Consider the following 20,240-nt stretch of genomic DNA (forward strand, 5'->3'; position numbering starts at 1 on the left):
TTCAAAGTCCATGAATTATACCTGAACGAGTTCAAACTGCTTTTCAAAGTAAACTATAGAATTATAAATAAGAGCAGTTAAATGTGGGCAGAACTATAGCATATCCCCTCATTGTGAGCAACATGACTGAAGAATCACACTAAAGTCATATTCCATACGTCATGGGGAAAAGTAACTCCCTCCTACCAATAATCAGTCTTACGACAGCAATGCTGTATGTTCAGCTGCTAAGATGTAACCTAGAATTGTACTCTCATTTTGTGAATCTTTGAGATAAATAACAATCTCCTGTAAAGAAGAATATAAATGATCTGTATTAGCTGCCTCCTATTCAAGTCATACTCCTGGTAAAAGAGTCACCACATACTTCTAGCAGCCATTACACCTACATCCTACAGAATCATGCCTTGGTCTCTCAAGGTAAGAGGTTCACTATACCACCCCCACCCCTAAATTTTAAGCCAAACTTGGTTTCTACCTGTATACAGTTAACCCTCCAATAAATCTCAGAATATAAACTTGTAAAAAATATAGTACCTTAAGTGCCTGCAGTCTAGCTTGCTCCTCCTCCAATGCCTGCTGTTTTTCTTTCTCATCCATCTTCCTAAACAGCATTCCTGTACAGGCAAGTGTGGAAACAGCCCTGGATAGGGCAGTAGCTCTAAAAAAAGTAATGATTTAAAAAAAGTTTTATTAAGAAGCAGTCAGATATACATCACTGATAGTGCAATCATCAAGTGCCTTAGTCGTGTGTCACTCCCCCTCCATTCCAGTCTTTTCTGTAACAGAGTAAGGGAAGAAAAGCAGACACCCCAATAATGAAGTTTGGTGAAAAAGAAGTGTGAGTACGCAGGATTACTTCCTCAAGTTTCAGCAGGTAGGAACTGGAAAGTGCAAAACATACCAGCTGTCTTTTTTCTTTAAGATCACACAGATTAGATTGGGATTCTGTTCTATTCAAGTGACAGAGACACAGAAAGCTTGTTTGTACATATTACACATATAACAGTGAATAAAGCAAAGTTATCCCCTATAGAGTATAGTTTTTAGAAGAGTATTGTGCAGTAAATCCTCGGATACTTGCAAAACCACACAAAAAACCTGAGGAATAAGACAGCAACTCAGGAATGTAGCTTACACTGATACATTTATTAACATCTACCACGTTTCTGTGGGAGAATGCCTAAGCCAAAAGATCTCTCTGACTCTTCCATCAGAAGTACTTACTGTTCATACGTATTGATACTGTACTTGACAGAAAAAAAAACAACAAAGTTTCTGTCAGCACAAAGCATCTCAGCTAATTTGGCTGTTCTGAGAAGGGATCAAAGAACTTCTATGAGTAGGTTTTAAGATAATTTCAGTCTGAGAGGTGGACAACGGACAATGCAGATACATGCCATCCTATCCTGGGTAAAAAGAGCCTCAAAACCCAAATACCTTAGAAGGCTTATAAGCCAAAGGACTTGAAACAAGTAAAAGCTAAAAAGAATATTCTACAAAGTCTCAGCTCAGTGGTTTATTACAGCATAATACTCTGTCAGAGATACAGGCAGACATACCTAGATTTCAAATGTGACTAAGCTATCAGACTATTACTCACTAGATGCTTCACTTATACTTTTAGGAAGATATATTTGGAAATGAATAAAATTCGAGAACACCAAATGACTGAATCCTGAAAATTCTTAGCATGAAGATGACAAATCCCAAGTATGGGCAATCATTGTAATTCACTGGCTGCTCACCTGATGGCAGCGGAGACTTCTTTCGTTTTCTTTCCCTCTACAGAAGCCAAATGCTGTTCCAGTGCTTCAAGTAAGCTGCTTGGTGCCTAGTAAAAGTATTTATAAAATGAAAGTTAAAGTACTTATAAAACATTGCTTCTAGACAACACATCATTGTTTAGTACACAGATTAGTTTCCACATCCATTAAAACCAAACAAAAATCTCATACACCAGTAATTGTGCCATCCTGCACATCAGTTGTTCTTTAAAGGTTCTTCAAAAGGAGCAGCACAGAGACATGAAGCATATTCTATGCTTACTGTTTCTAAAACCTTCTAAACAACCCCTTCAACCATAAAACCTAAAGACAACCAACCAGTAACTTCTCTGAATTCTCTCATTGCTGCAGACATCCAACAACATCAGAGATGAAATTCTTCGTAGTTTTATGTCAGGGAAGATGTCTGGGCTAACCCAGATATTATGACTTGAAACAGGCTGTATTTTATGACTCAGCCCCCCTCTCCCCACCCAAAGACATCTGACAGACTGACATCCAGAGGAAAATGACCCAGTTATGTTCATGAAATACAATTACAGCTATAAAAGAGAAGTAAACAACATCCCTGTGAAACAGGGCACCTACAAAGGGAAACATTTTCTATATAGGAGCTGGCAAAAGTGGCAGTAGTGTCAACATCAGTATCAAGGAAGGAAAACAGTTATACAGCAGCAGTAATAATAAACCTCTAAAGAGATAAACCCATTGTTGTCAAGAGCCGTTTAAAGAAACTCTGAAACATGCATACCCCAGAACAGAATAATCACCAGAAGCATAAACAAAGTATTAGGAGATAGATTAAATATGGTAGACCAGAGTAGAATCAAAGACATGATCCTGCCAGAACATATTTCAGAAATGTAAGCACACAGAAAATCAAATTTCTGTGAAAGCCTGGTATTAAGAAATTTCAGCAACTTCTTTTAACATGGCACTAAATGGATGTACAATTATTCAACTCTTAATAAATGCCAAGAAATTTACTATAGAAGTGAACTGCTTAACAGTGGCACAGGAGTTGTGGAATACACAGGATGCTGACATGCACCACCACAGTTCAGAGCTGCCTTTCACATTTAAGTGCACTTACAAGAAAACAGCCGAACTATTAACTGAAAGAAAAAGTTGTCAGAACAGCAGCTATAAAGGGTTTATGCTCACTGAAAGTTTCGGATATAAAAAGCAGTAAAATGAAGTTTCAAGTAAAATGAGAGAAAAAAAATTGCTTTGAAGAGCCTTATAATGACCCAATTAACCAGACAAGTGCACACAAACCCAGTGAATTACCACTTCAGACTTGAATATGATTTGATTAGCGTAGTACAGACCAACTGAATACTGCAGTAATAGTCAAAGACTAAGATGCTGAGATCAAACACCAACAGAAAACATCAAACTACTGTTTTCATTCATTCTCTGCTCTTACACTGCTGGTGTCAGTCTTATTTCTTTCCTAGAACAAAGGCCTAGAAGTTCTTAAAGGTCTTAATATTAATTGCTAGGAGTAAGCACTAAAGATTTGTATTTAAAACATGTATTATTTCAGATGGAATGTTACTGCCAACTGGAACGTTGGCAACAACACTGACAATGGAAGCTTGTGGTTTCAATTTGACTTCCATATTAAAAAGACACTGGCAAAGTTTAGGCAAATCTTCACAGTAAATATATTTTTACACATGAAATTTAATTTTGTGAGGTGGTGCAGGATTAGATGTGACTGTTCAAAAGTTTACATGTTAGATTTTAACTGTTTCACACTGGCTCCACTTAAACAGCCTGCGTACTCTAAACCTCTAAGGCACTCCAGTTTATTGCCAGTCTCCTGACAGACTGCCATTTATTCTGCTCATCAGGTTACTCTGCACTGCAGAAAGAACACCAAATACCTCTGTCCTGTTGGGTTGGTCCTAGGTTAGAAATACAGTGTCCCTACGAACTGAAGGAACTTGCAAAAGAACCTGTTGGCTTAATCAATAAGATACATAAACTGACCTGAGTAAGATCTGGAATGTCTCCCTTATCAATTCCAACTTGCTGGGTTTACAACGAGAAAAAAAAAAAGAAAAGAAAAAAGAAATAAGTCCATTATTACATGCAGTGGCAATGAAAATAAAACTGGTGATGTCTGAATGTTACCTAGAAGCTAACATACTAAAAAGGGACATTAATAACTTTATGAAGTGGTATGAGTTTCACTGAAACTTAGCAATCACAAGTGCATTAAATTGCATTTCAAAGCAAATCCAACTTTTCATCCAGCCTAACTTTAACACAGAAAAGCTTACTGGCAGCATTAGAAACACCCGCATTGCTTACTGAAATTACATCTCCATTGTTAGCAGTTACAGTAAAGGAGAGCACTGTAAATAGACTGTAACATTCAGTTCATATATTCTGGACACTTTGTGCAATTTATAACAACACTACAGAAAATTTACTCCGTTGTCTGGCTAATAAAAAGGATACCCAAGAAACTCACTTCATGTTAATGAGTGCATACTATCTCTAAAATAGCTAATCTGTAAAATACTTTCTTGCATAGCAAAGTTCAGCAGGTATTACTCTGTATATGAAGTTCATTTTATGACTATAGACTACTGTACCAGTACAGACAGCAAAACAACACCCCTTCCATTGACACAGATTTATTTACCTCTGCTACTTTGAGGAATTCTGACAATTTGGTCATTCTGGCTAGAAATTTTTTGTAAATATCCAAGCCTTCTTTACACTGGTTCTTCTTCATATCAAAATATCTTTCTGAGGATGCAAATAAAATGTAAGATAACGCCCCCCAGCAAAAAGCCAAGACAATATTATAAAAGTAAATTTGAGACAAACTTCAGACAGGAGTAACTCAAGGCTATTTAGATTTTAAAGTTTACATGAAAACCTGACACCTTTTGTAATAAGTTAATCAAAAGAAAACACTGTTTTTTCTCTTTTGGAACACTAGAATATAACGCACAGCTTTTTTAAGCGCGAATGTGAACCACTGCAACTGTTAAATTAGGTATTTAGGGGGATGTTTTCAAGAAGTCAGCTTATTAGCTGGCAATGAGAAAAATTATTTTAGCAACTGAAAATATTCCTGGTACATATCTACATTTTTAGACCCTGTATCATTATATTGTGATGTTTGCAAATGGGCTCAATATCCAAAAGACATCAGAACCATTAGAGTGATTCAAACACTGAACTGACCTACCAAAAGAAGGATCAACCACATCCTTCACTTTTTATGGTTTTGCCCTATATAATGACAAATATTTCATTGAGTAAATGCACTAACAGAACAAACCAAGATGTTTTCATTCAAAAATTTGCTGAAGTAATCATTATAGGGACTTGCTAAGAGCTTATTGCTCCTGGACAAAAAAAATCATACATGTCATCTACTGGGCTCATGAGATTCAGGTACCAGGTAAAGGTGAATAGTCAAGCTATAAACTATGAGAAAACAGAAGTCAATCATATTGTGACTATACTGAACACTCAAAATACCAAGTATCTCACCAATACTTGTACAGCCCAAATGCAAAGGTTACCTACTGCACATATGGTATCTTTGTTCTAGTCTCACCCTTTCCTCTCAGCTTCTGTTTCATGATGTATTCTTCTAGGGAAGAAGCATATGTTTAAGCCTACGCTAGTTGCCACTGAAACTAGGACAGGCTTAATTCACTGGTAACGGAGCAGAGACAATTTATTATGAAACTGCAGTCAGAAACTGTCTGTATTCTTTAGTTCTCTTAGTATCTTACACAAAAGTTCAAAAGCTAAAAAAATTCTCACATACCTAAAAGATTAATAATCCCCTCATTGTATGCTGCAAAAAGTCTAATGGAATCTTTAAAGAGGAGCATAAAGGCAGCATTTATAACACCATTTGTTAGTTCATTTGGATTTGCCTGTGTAGAAAGTAATGAGAAAGTAAATTAGTATTTAATAAAATAATGAAGCTCACTTCAAAATGAGAGAGTTACTTAACACTGGGTTTAAAGTACTTACATCAAAATCAAGGAGTGCATCAAGCTGGTTCTGTATGATCGGAAGGGTTTTCAGAAGCTTTTCGGCATTCATGGTTCTCATCACTCCATCTATCCTACACAGCAGAAGACACATATTTACAAGTTACCAAGAGACCTCAGCGTATGATGCTGTTTCAACAACACTATACTGCTTCAAAGGGCCAAAAGGGACACAATTCTACAGTAAACTCAAGAACAACTGCCATTTCCCTCCCCCCCCCAATATGGAAGACCAAACAAAAGCAGCAGCAACAGTCTTACCCTCTTTTCATTTTGGTGAAGTCAACTGCTACAAGTCTATATGAAAGTGCTTTTTCGTTCAAGTATCTGCTATATCGCCTAATGAAGGTAGACATATCGTAGCCTGAAAATTAAGCATTTGCAAGTTAGACATTTTGAGGGGGTACAGGGATTTTTAAGCTCTTTTCAAAAACTATTCTTTTACAAGCCCATTTTTCATCAACTTGCATAAAGATCTCCTCAAAGGCACTTTCCAGAATCTTGAGATTCACTGTTTTTCACCTTGAGATGTGGTGGTACAGTTTCTTCCCAACTTGCTAGCATTAGAAAAATATTCATTGTGATTATGAAAATAAACACCTAAACAAATTAAACTATTAGGCAAGATCCAAGCATAAAATATTAGGCAAGAATCAAGCAGCTCCTACTGAGATATTCTTAAAATTAGTCTAAAAAGTGCCTTCCTACTAAAATGCTGAAGACTTTGGTAACTTATCTGCAACGCCCCAAAAAACACATAAAGACCCCAACATGTTTTCTACAACTGGCAAATAATTCTCAAGAGATCAGAAGGGGTTCTGCTTATACAGCACATCCTTGTCACCATTCTCCTAGAGTGCACCAACATAGAGCAAAAAAGCAGCAGTTACTTCCTTCAGTGAAAGGTCCTTACCCTGCATGGCACTTTTGTCCAGGTAGTTATTTAAATTGAACAAAGTGTTTCGGGATGCAAGATACTGGATAAAGCGCTGTTGGTGAAGAAGTTGAAAATATTATTGTTGTGAGAGTCAAAACATTTAAGCATATTACAAGAACGCTACACTTAGCTTGTAACTGTTTCTAGTAACCTCTATCACCAATAGAAATCAGTTAAAAGGGAAAAATTTAAAGGAAAAGTAGAAGCTACTGATTAGCAAAGGCTCTGAAATCCAAAAATCTATTTCAAAAATATAAAATTAAATAAAAAGACATCACTTCCCATGAATAAAAGATTAATAATCCTAGAGGAAGCTGCTTAGGTTAAATTTGTAATTTAGAATAGACAAGCTGGAAAACACAAACCAAAAATACCACTGGCTTTCTCCAAGCTCCCACAGTTCAGGGAGCTCTGCTGGTGCTGTGGAAGTGGGAAACATGCTCAGTTACAAAGTTTAAAAGTAGCAATATGCTTTTGGAACTGTGGTAAGCGGCAGCAACGCTGGGGTTATAGTTATATATATATATATATATATACACACATACACATTGTAATGCACTGATCTGACCAACAACAAAGTTTTGACAAATAGTAGTTGGCTCCATAAATAACACAAGAGGAAGAGGCAAACACATTCAGGTAGCAAGACAGTTTTAAAAGCTTCTCTGCCACTGTTGAACACAGATCTCCTGTGATAGCAATTTCTTGCCATTCTTGCTTCTTTGTATGTGTTTTAGTCCATAGAAGAGGATCATGACCGGTATGACTTAGTACTGCATTCACAGAGATGTATAAGAAAACCAGTTGTAACATGGTCAGGAATGGAATGGTGATGTTCAAAATGTGTCTATACAATTCCAAAATTAGCTACTGTTCTGAATCTCATTTTAAAAAGGTCCAGGGCTAAGCCTCACCCTCCAGATGTTGGGGGTCTTGCATTGCACAATGCACAGGTGAGAGGAATTTTAACCTGTTTCAGCCAAAACTTCATCATAAGAAACAGGTAGTCATGTTGAACAAGAAACTGCAAGACAGTAACTACTCAGACAACACTTTGACTTTCTGTTATATTTGCTTCTACTTAAAATAGAACTCCAACATCTGATAATTTTTCATCTGTATAAGAAAAAGGCCTTCTCTAATGTATTAGAGAAGCAAGAAGTCCACTCACATTCCACCTGAAATTACAGAACTAGTGTTCCAGCCACATTATCTCAGCAGGTATAAAGTAACTCTTCCAGTTTCAAATGCATCCATTCAAAGCAGAGGAGCAGACATGAAAATTTCTCTGCCACTACAAAATGCTGCACAGGCAAATAAGACACTGACTGCTAGCCCACAGCTCTTAAGCTTTTAATTTTTACTATGGTTCAGTTAGTTTGTTTGTTTTCTTGCAAGCTTTAGTGTGTAGATATGAACTGTATTGGAAAAAAGAGAAATATAGAAACTGACAGCATTCAGTTTAGCTTCATACTTATTCTAAGTAGTGAATTCCAAGCAGTCAATTTTACTTATCCTTGTATTATCCTCTAATTTCAGCCTATTATCTGTTGAAACTACAATTTAAGCACACAAATAACTCGGGGAAGCATTAACAAAGAGCACACTGTGTTTTACAAGTCATCTCAATGAAGTGAGAGGAGGCAACCGAGTTTTCAGAGCATTTTAGTGGCTGGAAGCAGTACCTTAAGAATCATCATTTCAATATTACCAGTAGTTGACAGTTATTTATTACGAGAATGCCTACACACAAGTGCAGGACTAAACTGTCACCTGACCAAGACAAAGTTGAGTTTCTAACAGAAATGACTGCCTAAGAGAGGCTACAGTTCTAATGCCATGGTATTGTCTGAGAAGCTTTTCATAAATAGTGATGAAATAATTAAAAGTGAAATAAAAGCAACAGAAACCTGTTTAGGAGAAATTTTTATAGTAACAACGTATGAAGATTTATCCCATTAGATGATGATTTCCAAGATCCAATCTTCTAGTCACCATATTCCTCCCCCCCTTTAGTAAGTATTCTTATCTATTAATAGGTTGGCTGCACATTTATGGAGTGCCAACAAGACTCTTCTGCTGTGCTCTTACTGATAAGCACGAGCCTAATGAAGTAAAGCTCATCATAAAGAGCTCATAAAGCTCTTTATTCTAGAAAGGTCACTCATCATTCCCTCATAGCCCATCCCAGATGCCGGCAGATATATTGCAAATATTGATACATTTCAGTATTGAAATAATGAAAGAGTATTCTTTTCTCTGGAGAAGTACTTTCCAGCCATCAGCAGAGGAAAAACAAAGACCATTGAAAATCAAAGTACACATCTAATGTTTCAAAGACTGAGAAAAAATTTTAACACACTACCAAGGAGGCTTTAAGAGAAGTAATCAAGTCTTACCTCATTTCCATACATCATGAGGTGGTGTGTTGTAATTAGAGCTTTGAACACTACAACCCAGCTACTGTTTGCAGTTCTCTCAAAGAGTGTATCTGCCAACTGAGGAATATTCACATTCATTTCATTTGTGCACTGTATTAGATCTAAATTAAAGGAAAAAAAAAAGAAATCAAAACATTACAATAAGCCGTATGCTCAAAGAGGATCCTTATTTTGTGTTTTTATACTGAGAATTCTTCTTGGATGCATTATAAGAAATAACTGAGCTATTTTACATTCCTACTCAAATTCACTGCATTTTATTGACAGACTCCAAGCATGAACTTCAAAGACATTTCAATTTTATGGGAGTCTCAGCATATCATCAATGAGTTGCTCCAGTAGAAACTCTGTGCCCAAATTATTGTCTGATACCCACTCAATCTTAGAAAAAAAAAAAACAAAACAGATAAAATAAACCCAAACAAACAAACAAAAACCCAACAATATACCCCCCCAACCAATCAACCACCAGGAAAAATGAGAGCAGCAAGGAGAAGCTGAGACATCTGTGCCTCATGAGATCAACAGGCAGCGAGGACCCTGCAGCTCCAACCTAAGCTTGCGTACCGACACACGATAGCAAATGAGATGCTACAAACCTGCAATAAGCCTCTTTTCTATAAGAATTAAGAGCAAGAGTTTGATTCTACAGATGCAAACCAAGTATTTTGTGGTGGACCATTGGAGGTCTCAGGCTTTTATATAAAAAACCCTCTTTGTGTCCAAGACTGATTATAAACTCAGTAGTAGAACATTAACCTGGGAAGTCAAGAATACTTCAAGTCTTTGCCTGAGTATTGGTACAAAACCAGAACAGGCTCCAGCAGATACCTGGGGAAAAAAAGGCCTGCTGAGAAGAAAGCAAAGAACCAAATCCAGGACTATTCTAAATCCCTCAAGACATGAACATTAGACATTTATTCTCTTTTGAGCTAAATTTGGCTCAGGTGTGATCAAAGTACACCTTAAGGACTGGGCAAGGCCAGAAAAGCAAACATTGAGTTTGAAAAGCTTCTTTTGTGGCCTCTTCTTTAAGCCAAGTCTGCAAGCAGCCTGTTGGCTGCAGAGCAGCATTGCTGTTCATGCGGTTTGTCTGTCTAAGTACTTGAAGAAGAGTAGATGCTTGGGAAGTTGGGCAACAACTGAATACTGGGGTGTTGGCCAACTTGTCGTATTAGCTCCACATACAGGACAGACTAAGTTATTATTAGCAATTTAAACATGAACTTAGAGATCACACATTGATAGTCTCGCACAAAATACTTCACAGAAAGACTGCAGTTAGAATTTCTATCTGTTTCACTGCACAAAAGAGATTACAAATGTATCTTACAGATCTGTTAAGAATATTAAATTCTTTGAGTAAGGCTCACTGTTTAGAACAACTTAATAACCAGAGTGATTTTGATAATGAGTTTTAGCTAGTATCTTGCTGAAGTAGAAAGCTATATAATGCCAGTTCTAGTAAGTTATTAATTTCATTCTGATGCCAAAGGTTTCAAAACACGTACAAAACATGACAGCTGGGCTGAAAACTTTCATCCTTATTAGTAACACACAAAATGCTGAAAGAAAGAGCAGCCCTGGAAATAAGTTTTAAGCTATCCATCAAAACTTTATTGTTGAGTAGTATTAAAACATTTCAGTATTTACAAACATGAAGAGTCTCAAAACCCATGTCATTTGATACAGGCTGCTCACAACTCACAGCTGTATCATCATCAGACACTGTGTCAAATTAAGAAGTACTTTAACATTTCTAGAAATCCAAACGGTCCATAGACAACCATTGCTCCATATAATGAAACAAGTCCCAGTTCCATAATTTATGCACAGAGATGACACGAACTTTAATTCAACAGCCTCATCTACTGAATGAGAACTTGTTTGGTATTTTTCAGGGAACTGAAGTGTCCGTAACCAGCACAGAAATGTTACAAGTCCTACACTAAGTTTATAAAAACTAAACAACCAACAAACTCTATATAGAGCAATACCTACAATATTACAATATCTGCAACAATGCCTATAACATTACTACTAGGGAGCAATTAAAGAAATTCCACTGATCTGCTAAGGTCAGAGACACACAGCCTATTGAAAATATTATTTCTGCACAAAGCCTTTTTCCTATACAGGACCACTGAGAAAGTCAATTTTTTCATTGAAGATTTTCAATATTAAGAGTGCTTACTGGGAGGGAAGATCCATATTAAAACCAAATGCTTCCTGGTCTCAAGTCAAATTAGCCAAGGTAACTTCATTCATATACTGCCAGTACTCTCCACAGAGATTTCAATCTTGTCACCTTCCCTCAAGCTAAGGTCTACCAGCAGCTGTTCCTGTAGAGTCCAAGATGATGCTGAACACCTGGGAGATCCCTTGCATATAGCTATGTCTACAACTTTCTCATAGTGCTGCTCAGACACAATGTGACAGAAATTATACTGTTAGCAACTACATCAAATGCCTCTGTCTCTCCTTAAGCCATACATTCGTAAAAAAAAAAAAAACTTTAGCTTTTCATGCCATCATAAAGGTTTACAACCATAAAAAGCCATCTAGATATCTGTCTACCTTTAGAGGGGAGCAACTGGCTTCTGCTTTGGTACACAAGACTGAAAGAAGTTTTCTGTCAAGTGACAGTAATAGAGTGTAAGTTGATAGACCTCAGGTGCATTTGAGAACTCACACGGTACTGCTTTATTCCACAAATGTACCTCCACATGATTTAGAAGTGCAGTTCTAGTAATTCCAATAAAGTGCTAGTAAGGGTTTTCAGCACATTCTACTTGTTCCTGTAAGATATGAGCCTGACCATTTTAAAAGGCAACCAAAATGAGATTTCACACAGTAGGGCTACTCAGAATTTAATTCAAGCTGTGTTTGAGGTTAGATAACTTGAATAAGCTGCAAGTGCCATGCACTTTAGACGTGAGCTGAACACTGGCTTCCCTGAAGACAATTTTTATTGAGGGCACTTAGCACAATTCAGGTCTTTGGTCCCCTTGAATGCACAAACTCATAAGCTACAGTTGCCAACACCAAAGAACACACGCTTAAACAAACAAAACATCTCTAAAATAGTAAACTAAGAATGAAAAAAAAACAAATCTCAGTGCATTTTATAGGCCAAAACTGGTGTTTCCCAAGAGTGAATTGCAAAATCTAAGTTTAAAAAGACTCTTTAATAAGGATATTCAGGGCAATTTTTTCCTTATTATTTTACAATTAGTATAAATAAAACTAGCATCACGTTTGAATTTCCAGCTCTTGAGATACATAACAGAAAAGGCAAGTGTTGTTTCTCTAATATGTTCTTCTGACTCTGCAATAGGAATATCTACATCAAACAAGCCTACACACAAACTATGGATCTGTTACAGCTGGTGACAAAGAGGAAAAGGCTATTACCACCATACATGGGGATATATAAAGGAACACATGCACCTAAGACTGATGAGCAACACTAATACGGATGTTGGCAACAAAAACTGGAATGAAATTTGTAGGGCAAGTGATGCTCATTTTCTTATCACACTACTTATATCAACACTTTACAACTCAAAGCATTTTGCCAATTACCCAGAGGAATCATTTCAACTGCAAGCGAAACTGTGGTGCTATTTCTAGAATGGAATTCAGAAACATTTTAACATCACCGGGAAGGAGCGGGGGGGGGGGCAGAGAAAGAAAAATCAAACTGCTTTAAACCAGAAGAGTACCACAGGGGTCTTCAAGCAGCCTGGAAGAGATGTGGAAATCTTACTGCCAGAAGAATACTAAGTATTTCTCTTCCACAGCTCATCAAATATTGGCACAATCATCTGTGAAACCATACAGCTCTTTGGAAAACAGAATGCACAAACCAGCTATTTAAAATATATATATATTTATATATCAGGTTTTTGGAAAATTCTCAGCCAGGCACTGACAAAAAGAGAGACACACTTGTCAACTTTCAAGTACCAAGAAAGTAATCCTTTTCTTGAGTCAGGAATATCTGTCTCAAGACAGCTGCAAATACATGAGTTAAAGACAACCATAGTTGTTTAATATTCCTGTATTTGTTTCATTTTCTCACAGGACTGAAACTGCTCTAGAGAAATAGAAGAATTAAGACCACTTGCCTTAATCCCAACAGTTTTGGAAAAAAATACTGTATTTTGTTTTTGAAAGTTACACCATAAACTATAAGTTTACAGAAACATAAAAGAGAAGATCTTCAGCAGACTTTCTCAGCATAGCCTAAGGAATGCAACAGTTCTTGCTGGAAGACTTAAAAGAGCACCTGGCACAAATATTTTTATGCACCCTTATAGAGCAGATTTGCCAACAAACTTTAAGTTTCATTTATATAATAGCTAAATCTGAACTTAGAGTTACTTTACCAGAAGCAAAGCAATTCAGCTACTCTGTCGCACTCCCCCACTAAACAGGGATAAATGACAGCCCATAGTTTGTTGTTTTTTTTTAAAGCTTAGAGCAATTGTTGAGTAAAATTCACATTTATAGATGCAAACAACTATGTTGTTGTTGTTGTTTTTCAAGTTGAATTTCCTCAATTACTTCACAGATTACTAAAGAGTTTCAAACTAAAGAAAGGCACCTTACTCCTTGTGAAAGAGTTCAGGGGTATTTCTTGGTACTGTATCACAACTTAAGTATCCCTTGCAAGAGCCATATTGCATCAGCATTCATGAGCTCTAGCTACCAAAAGTAAGAATAGGCAGATACAAAACCAACCCCAAAGTGTGAGACTCATAATGTGGTATTATTGGCAAAAGTTTAGAATGATTTGGTGAAGACCTATGCAACTTTCTCCTGCTGCATAATACAATTCTACAGTACCTGAATTATCACTTCTTACAAGATTTCCAAAGCCCGTGTAAAAGTCTTAAGCTTTGATGAGTAACATTAACTGCTTTCTCCTCCCCTGCGCTTAAGAGGGCCATATGCAAGTTAAACAGGAGTTGCTTTTTCCTTTATTACTATATTCACTTAATTTAGGGGATTGTATCTTTCCAAATTTTGGCCTACACACAGGTCTACTCAGCCAGTTACCAACTTGTCTGCAGCTCTAGTTTGTTCCCTTTTTTATTATGGCTTTTCAGTAGTTAGCCAGGAAGAGATATGTCACCAAAGGCATAATCTAGCCCCACTCTACTGCAACCCAAAGTCAGAAGGAGGGGAAGCGAGGAAACCCACACTGGGGAAAAAGAGACAAAGACCTTCAGGTGCTTCACTAAGAAAATACCAGCCTCTGTATAATACTTTATGTTTACATTACAAAATATTACAGAAATAGATCTGATGATTTATTTAGGCCACTGTGACCTACTTTAAAAGAAAAAAAAAAAAGAACCCACCAAGTATTCCCATTGACATTGCTTAGGTTTGAAGTTTGGATTTGTTTTTTTGTGTGGGTTTGTTGTTTTTGTTGTTTTGGGTTTTTTGTTTTTTTTCTTTTCAAGGATAATAAGACTATACTGCTCAGCAGTTAGTAGCCAGACAAAACCCAAGACTCCTAAATACTAGTTCAAACACTGCAAGTGTAACATCTTCCTGTAAAACCCCATAATGTAATATAGTGCTTCTTGCTGAGGAAACAGCAAGGGGGTGCGTGTGTGTGTGTGTGTGTTAAGAATTAATCTGAATAGAGTGCACAAACTGATACTCCTCCACAATCCCTGACACAACTACAGCAACTCTCAAAAACATCTTCTTGAAGCTTTTTCTTTAGCAGCAATTACAAGTCATACCAGATGGTGTAGCATTTTTGCATGCCACACACACGTAGCACCAAGGTGCAACTAGCAGTGAATTGCATTAAATCTGCGCTATGTTTTCCTTCATAATTTACTCACACTGTACCTTTGAAAATACACTGTGTGATCTCTTTTCCCCAGAGATTACATTATTTAAACTAGTATTTTACCTACCTGTGTTTAATGCAAGTAAGTTTTGTGTACTAGGGATAAAGTGCCACACAAAGGCTTGCAGATGTTTGAACAGCAGTGCCTGGGTATGCCCAGTGAATAGTGTAGAACGTGCACTGGGATTTCTTTTCAACCCCTTGCAGAGATATTTGCAGTACCATAGTTCACCTTTTTTTTCCCCCCTCCTACCCCACCAAAGTATTCCTCTATTTCAGACACCAAATCAGAACAAGCTTTTTGTTTGTCTTAGATCAAAGTCTGAGGAAGTCAATTACATCAGAACACAGAGCTTCTCTGCCACAGAAGGGCACCCTCTGGAGACTGACAGCTCAGGACAGGTTTGTATCAAAGATATCCAAAGGAATTTGATAGCCAAACGCAATCTCAGTTTATGCCCTTCTCAAGAGTTTTTCCAGGCTTCAATTTTCTTATTTTGTGAGGGTAACTTACAGTAGATGTCATGATTTTAAGGATCTTTTCAACCAATGCACTACATCTTTCAAGCTTCAGAAGCTTTCAAACTATTGAGCAAACTCACCACTTTCTGGCTTCCTGTTATGTTACCATTTCTGGACTCAAGGGTTACCTCCTGCAGTTATTCTACCACAGGCAGAACACAAGGAGAGATAAAGTAACGTAACTTTAAAAAGGTGGTTTTAAAAAAATAAACTGACAGTTACACAGATTTAAGGCTTTTAACACAGCAGCTGCAATATTCACTGCTGTAGCTGGATTCCACTCATTCAGATCAAAACCAAATGAGACACGTATTTGTTTGTGTTTAACTATTTGATCCACACCAAAAGCTCTCACACAACAAGTCTGTCTTAACAGAAGAATGTCACAGTGTCAGAGCACCAAACTACCCTCAAAAAATACAACTGATTATATGTCTTCCAAGGGCTGGAACAGCAGAGTCCCCTTAGCACCACCAACTTGTGCAAGTCCTGAAAAACTACCAGCCTGCTCCACTGATTTTGAAGAACCCAGCATAAAGCTTCATATCTTCTTTCCCCAGTGGAAACACACACACGCTTACTTCACTTCTAATAGTACTGCATAATGTAGAAGGTTTGGAGCACTGGCTGCACTTTTGAGCAGTTAAACAGTAACTTCTATTGCTATCCTGTTACTAAAACGTGAAACAAAGCAACACCACCGATAACTTTCTAGTGATCACGCGTTCTAGTTACTATTTTTCTGCCTCTTTTGGTGTGCAGAAAGGTGTTTTAACGTATTAAGTTTAAATATAACAGTGACAACATACTCTCATTCTGGAAAGGTGCACTGGCCCACCTTTACCCTCCCCTTTACCTCACTTTTTACCTCTTTTCAAGAGCCGTAAGATAAAAAACTATGGTATTTAGAGAAACATTGCAGTCTGCAGTCCGCCACATGCACAGAACGACAGAAGAGTGCTTAAAAATGTAACTTCTCGCTTACAACAGTAAACCCACACAACTTAACCCACTTTTTGCCCCGGTGCCGGATTAATAAACCCAGAGCACACAGGCTAAGAAGCAATCACCGGGAAGAGTTCACAAGGTTGCACTAATTTTGTTCCCTGGTGTTACAAAGCTCGCTCCCTCCACGTGTAAAGCAACCTCTGAAGAGCAAACCAGCCGGGTTCACCCGGCCTTACGCCACATTCCCTCCTCCCTGCTACAAGCAGGAGGGGCCGCACCGACTGCCTCGGGGCTCCAAGCGGCTCCCGCCGGGCGAACCGCGGGCCCGGCCAGGCCTCCCCCGGCCCAGGCCGCAGGCGGCCACCGCAGGGTCCTACTTACAGTCCAGGTGCTTCTTCTTGGGGCCCATCACCTCGTGGGTCGTCGCCTTGCAGACAGCCTTGGCCACGGCCGAGCCGGTGACACTGTGCTGCGCCGCCGTGATGCGGTCCGTGATCGACTGCCCCGACATCATCGGCGCGGACCCGCCGCGGCGGGCAGCAAGGCCGGGACAGCGGCTCCCCCGTAGCCGGGGAGAGGAGAGGCGAGCGCAGCCGCCCGGGGGACGGGAACCGGCAGCTCCCTCCGATGTGAGGCCGGCGACCGGGGAGTCCTGGCCGGGCACCGCCTCACCGGCTCCTCTGACCCGCCGCTGACGGCTAACGAGGGCTCTACCCGCACAACCCGCACTGCCTCCCCGACGCAGCGGCGCCCCTTACTCCCGCCGCCGGCCCGGCCTGCCCGGCCCTGCTCGTCCCGCGGGCTGCGCCCCGGCTTTCCCTTTCACATTCACACTACCAGACAAAATGGCGGCGGCCGCGGTGGCGGCGGCGGCGTCAGGTGACCGGCGCGCCCGCCCCACGCCCCGCCCCGCGTGCCCGCCCCGCTCCCGTCGCTGCCCCCTCACACACCCCTCCCCCCCCGGGCCGGGAAACCGCGCGGTGCCGCCGCGTGCCCGTGGGGCTCCTCCGTCGCGGGTGACGTCAGAGGGCGGTTGGCGGGGCGAGAGCTGCGGGCTGGACCGAGTCGTTCCGATCCCCGTCCGACCCGGGCAGTGCCGGGGATGGGGCAGCCACGGCTCCTATGGACAACCTCCATCCTAACGGCAACCTCCATCCTCACGGCAACCTTCATCCTAACGGCAACCTTCATCCTAATGGCCACCTTCATCCTAATGACAACCTCCATCCTAACGGCAACCTCCATCCTAATGGCAATCCCCATCCTAATGGCAACCTCCATCCTAATGGCCACCTTCATCCTAATGGCAACCTCCATCCTAATGGCAACCTCCATCCTAACGGCAACCTCCACCCTAATGGCAACCTTCATACTAACGGCAACCTTCATCCTAATGGCAACCTCCATCCTAATGGCAACCTCCATCCTAACGGCAACCCCCATCCTAATGGCAACCTTCATCCTAACGGCAACCTCCATCCTAATGGCAACCTCCATCCTAATGACAACCTCCATCCTAATGGCAACCTCCATCCTAATGGCTCATCTCAGCCTCCCCTCTGTCAGGTTCCTCTTGTCCTGTCCTTACAGATCCTTGTCCAAAACCCCTCTCCAGCTTTCTCGTTGGCCCATTTAGGCACTGCAGCTACTCTAAGGTCTCCCCAGAGCCTTCTCTTCTCCAGCTGAACAAGCCCAGCTCTCTCAGCCTGTCATAGGTTGATCTAACAGGGCTCACTGTCAGGTTGATGGGATGGGTTTTCTCATGGAGCAGTGACATTGGTGTCTGCAGGCGGGCAGAGGCGCAGAAGGGCCTCACAGTACCGCTGCATGCTGTAGGAAAACTCCCCCTCTTGCAGGTTGCAGAGACAGAATAAAAGCTCCTTGGAAAACTTTTCTCTTGCAGACTTCATCCGCAGAAGTAGCATCAGTAAAAAGAAAAAGCCTGGCCTCCCTTGCTGAGCCTGTTGCGTGTGCTGCTGATGAAACTGAACCTGCTCCAGAAGACAAATGCAATAATGAATGCCCTCCCCTCCTTTTTCCTCTCAGCTTCATTGCTGAGCAGACAGCACACAGTCTGGAATACCCCCTTGGTCAGCTGCGCCCAGCGGTCCTGGCTCTGCCCCCTCCTAAGATCTTGCCCCCCCCCCCCCAGCCTCCTGGTGTAATGTTGGAGAGGCAGCCTTGGTGGAACATTGCTCAGCAGTAGCCAAAACACTGGTGTGTTATCAGCACCCTTCTAGCTGCCAACATAGAGCACAGCACTATGGGGGCTGCTGCGGGTAAAACTTAACACCATCCCAGACAGACCTGATACAGGTTTAAACAGAACAAGGAAGGCAAGCAGGGATGGCTCTCAAGTGGAGCTGTCTATCTCCCAGTACTGTTGAAAAGCATGATGACACTACAGATATTAGCAGTCCTATGATCCGGGGTGGGTAACGTTGTGAATGAAGGATTTCTACAACCCTAAGGGCATAAATGCATTACAACATGGTCACTGCTATTAAAACATTGAACATTTCCTGTGCTGGAAGAAGTTACAAACTCTTCAGTCTGACTGGCAGCAGGCAATTTCTAGCTGCCTTTATTTTTGCCTTAAGACTTGTAGTTTCTGGGGGAAAAAAGTCTTGAATCTTCAAAACCTGAGGAAACATCAAAACAGTAAGAAAAAATAGACGGAAAGATTAAATACGCATTATAAATGTCTACATCTCTTGGGGCTTGTCTAAACAGGGAAGCTATTTCGCAATACATGAGGGTGTGAGCTGAAGCGCAGCAGCTATTTTGTGCTACCTCCACCCCCAGCAGGGACTCTCTTATTCTATTCTGTTTCAGAAAGCCTAAATTTTGCAGAAAAGTGCCAGAGTTGAGTGTTTCCCATTACTGTGGCTCTGTCTTTACTCTATGTGCTAGTCAGGCCCAAATATGAGTTCTAATGTCCCTCTTCAGTCAGTGCATTGGCTTGCTCCAGGTTGTATCCAGCATGGATGCTGCACATCGTACCCCTCAGCACTGATGTCTGCCCAGCACAACAAACTGAGCACAGTCTGTACAGCCTGAGAGCTCATCAGTCAGAAACACAAGTCAGTTTTTCACTGGTGTTCAGACCATCTCCTCGGAGTGCTTTATAAATGTGCCTTCTTTAGGTTTAATTCGTTAATTACAGAGTGCCTGTGTAATTCCTATTCCGTACAACAAATTATGCCATGATGGAATACTTGAAAGAATTATTCCAAATCATAAAATGTACCATAGGTGCATTTCCATGGTCACAGAAGCATATGAAAATGTATTTTGGGATGGACCTCTGGAGGTCACCCGGTACAGCTGGACCTCAAAGCAGGGCTAGTCTTGAGGGGGGAGTGGGCTGCTCAGGTCCTTGTTCAGAATAGCGCTGGAGATCATTAAGAAGATTCCCCTCTTTAGGCAACCTCTGCGGTCATATACAATGTCAATCTCGTATTGTAGTGTTGGACTTGGCAGTGTTGGGTTAAGGGTTATGACTGTTATGATCTTAAAGGTCTCTTCCAATCTAAATGATTCTATGATTCTGTGTCTGCATCTTCAAGACTTATGCAGGTATGAGACTATTGAGACATCTGACGCCTGATGAATCCATTAGTGAAGGAAAAGGAGTTCTTGCCAGTAGAGAGAGGGGGAAATCAGTGACAAGCCAATTTGGGCCATCATCTA

General features: G+C 40.3%; 1 protein-coding gene across 6 annotated transcripts in view; it reads right to left on the minus strand.

Annotated features, from left to right (window-relative positions):
- The window catches only part of LOC134157942 (phosphatidylinositol-binding clathrin assembly protein-like), a 29,021-nt gene extending 11,616 nt beyond the window's left edge, over positions 1-17,405 (minus strand). For 2 of the 6 annotated variants that reach the window (XM_062607421.1, XM_062607418.1), the window contains exons 1-10: positions 16,929-17,401; positions 9,161-9,303; positions 6,738-6,813; positions 6,086-6,188; positions 5,805-5,898; positions 5,593-5,704; positions 4,447-4,553; positions 3,786-3,827; positions 1,749-1,834; positions 538-661 (exon numbers count right to left, since the gene is read on the minus strand). In XM_062607421.1, the coding sequence (XP_062463405.1) occupies positions 538-661; positions 1,749-1,834; positions 3,786-3,827; positions 4,447-4,553; positions 5,593-5,704; positions 5,805-5,898; positions 6,086-6,188; positions 6,738-6,813; positions 9,161-9,303; positions 16,929-17,061 (1,020 nt within the window). In that variant the 5' untranslated portion in view covers positions 17,062-17,401. Of the gene's footprint in view, positions 1-537; positions 662-1,748; positions 1,835-3,785; positions 3,828-4,446; positions 4,554-5,592; positions 5,705-5,804; positions 5,899-6,085; positions 6,189-6,737; positions 6,814-9,160; positions 9,304-16,928 lie in introns of all 6 variants that reach the window. The other 4 variants (XM_062607417.1, XM_062607419.1, XM_062607422.1 and 1 more) reach the window with 4 other exon arrangements.
- Between the last annotated feature and the right edge of the window lie 2,835 nt (positions 17,406-20,240).

This window comes from Pezoporus occidentalis, unplaced genomic scaffold, assembly GCF_034315485.1.
Source record: "Pezoporus occidentalis ecotype Australia unplaced genomic scaffold, CSIRO_AGI_Poc_V1 ctg123, whole genome shotgun sequence".
NCBI classification, from domain to species: domain Eukaryota; kingdom Metazoa; phylum Chordata; class Aves; order Psittaciformes; family Psittacidae; genus Pezoporus; species Pezoporus occidentalis.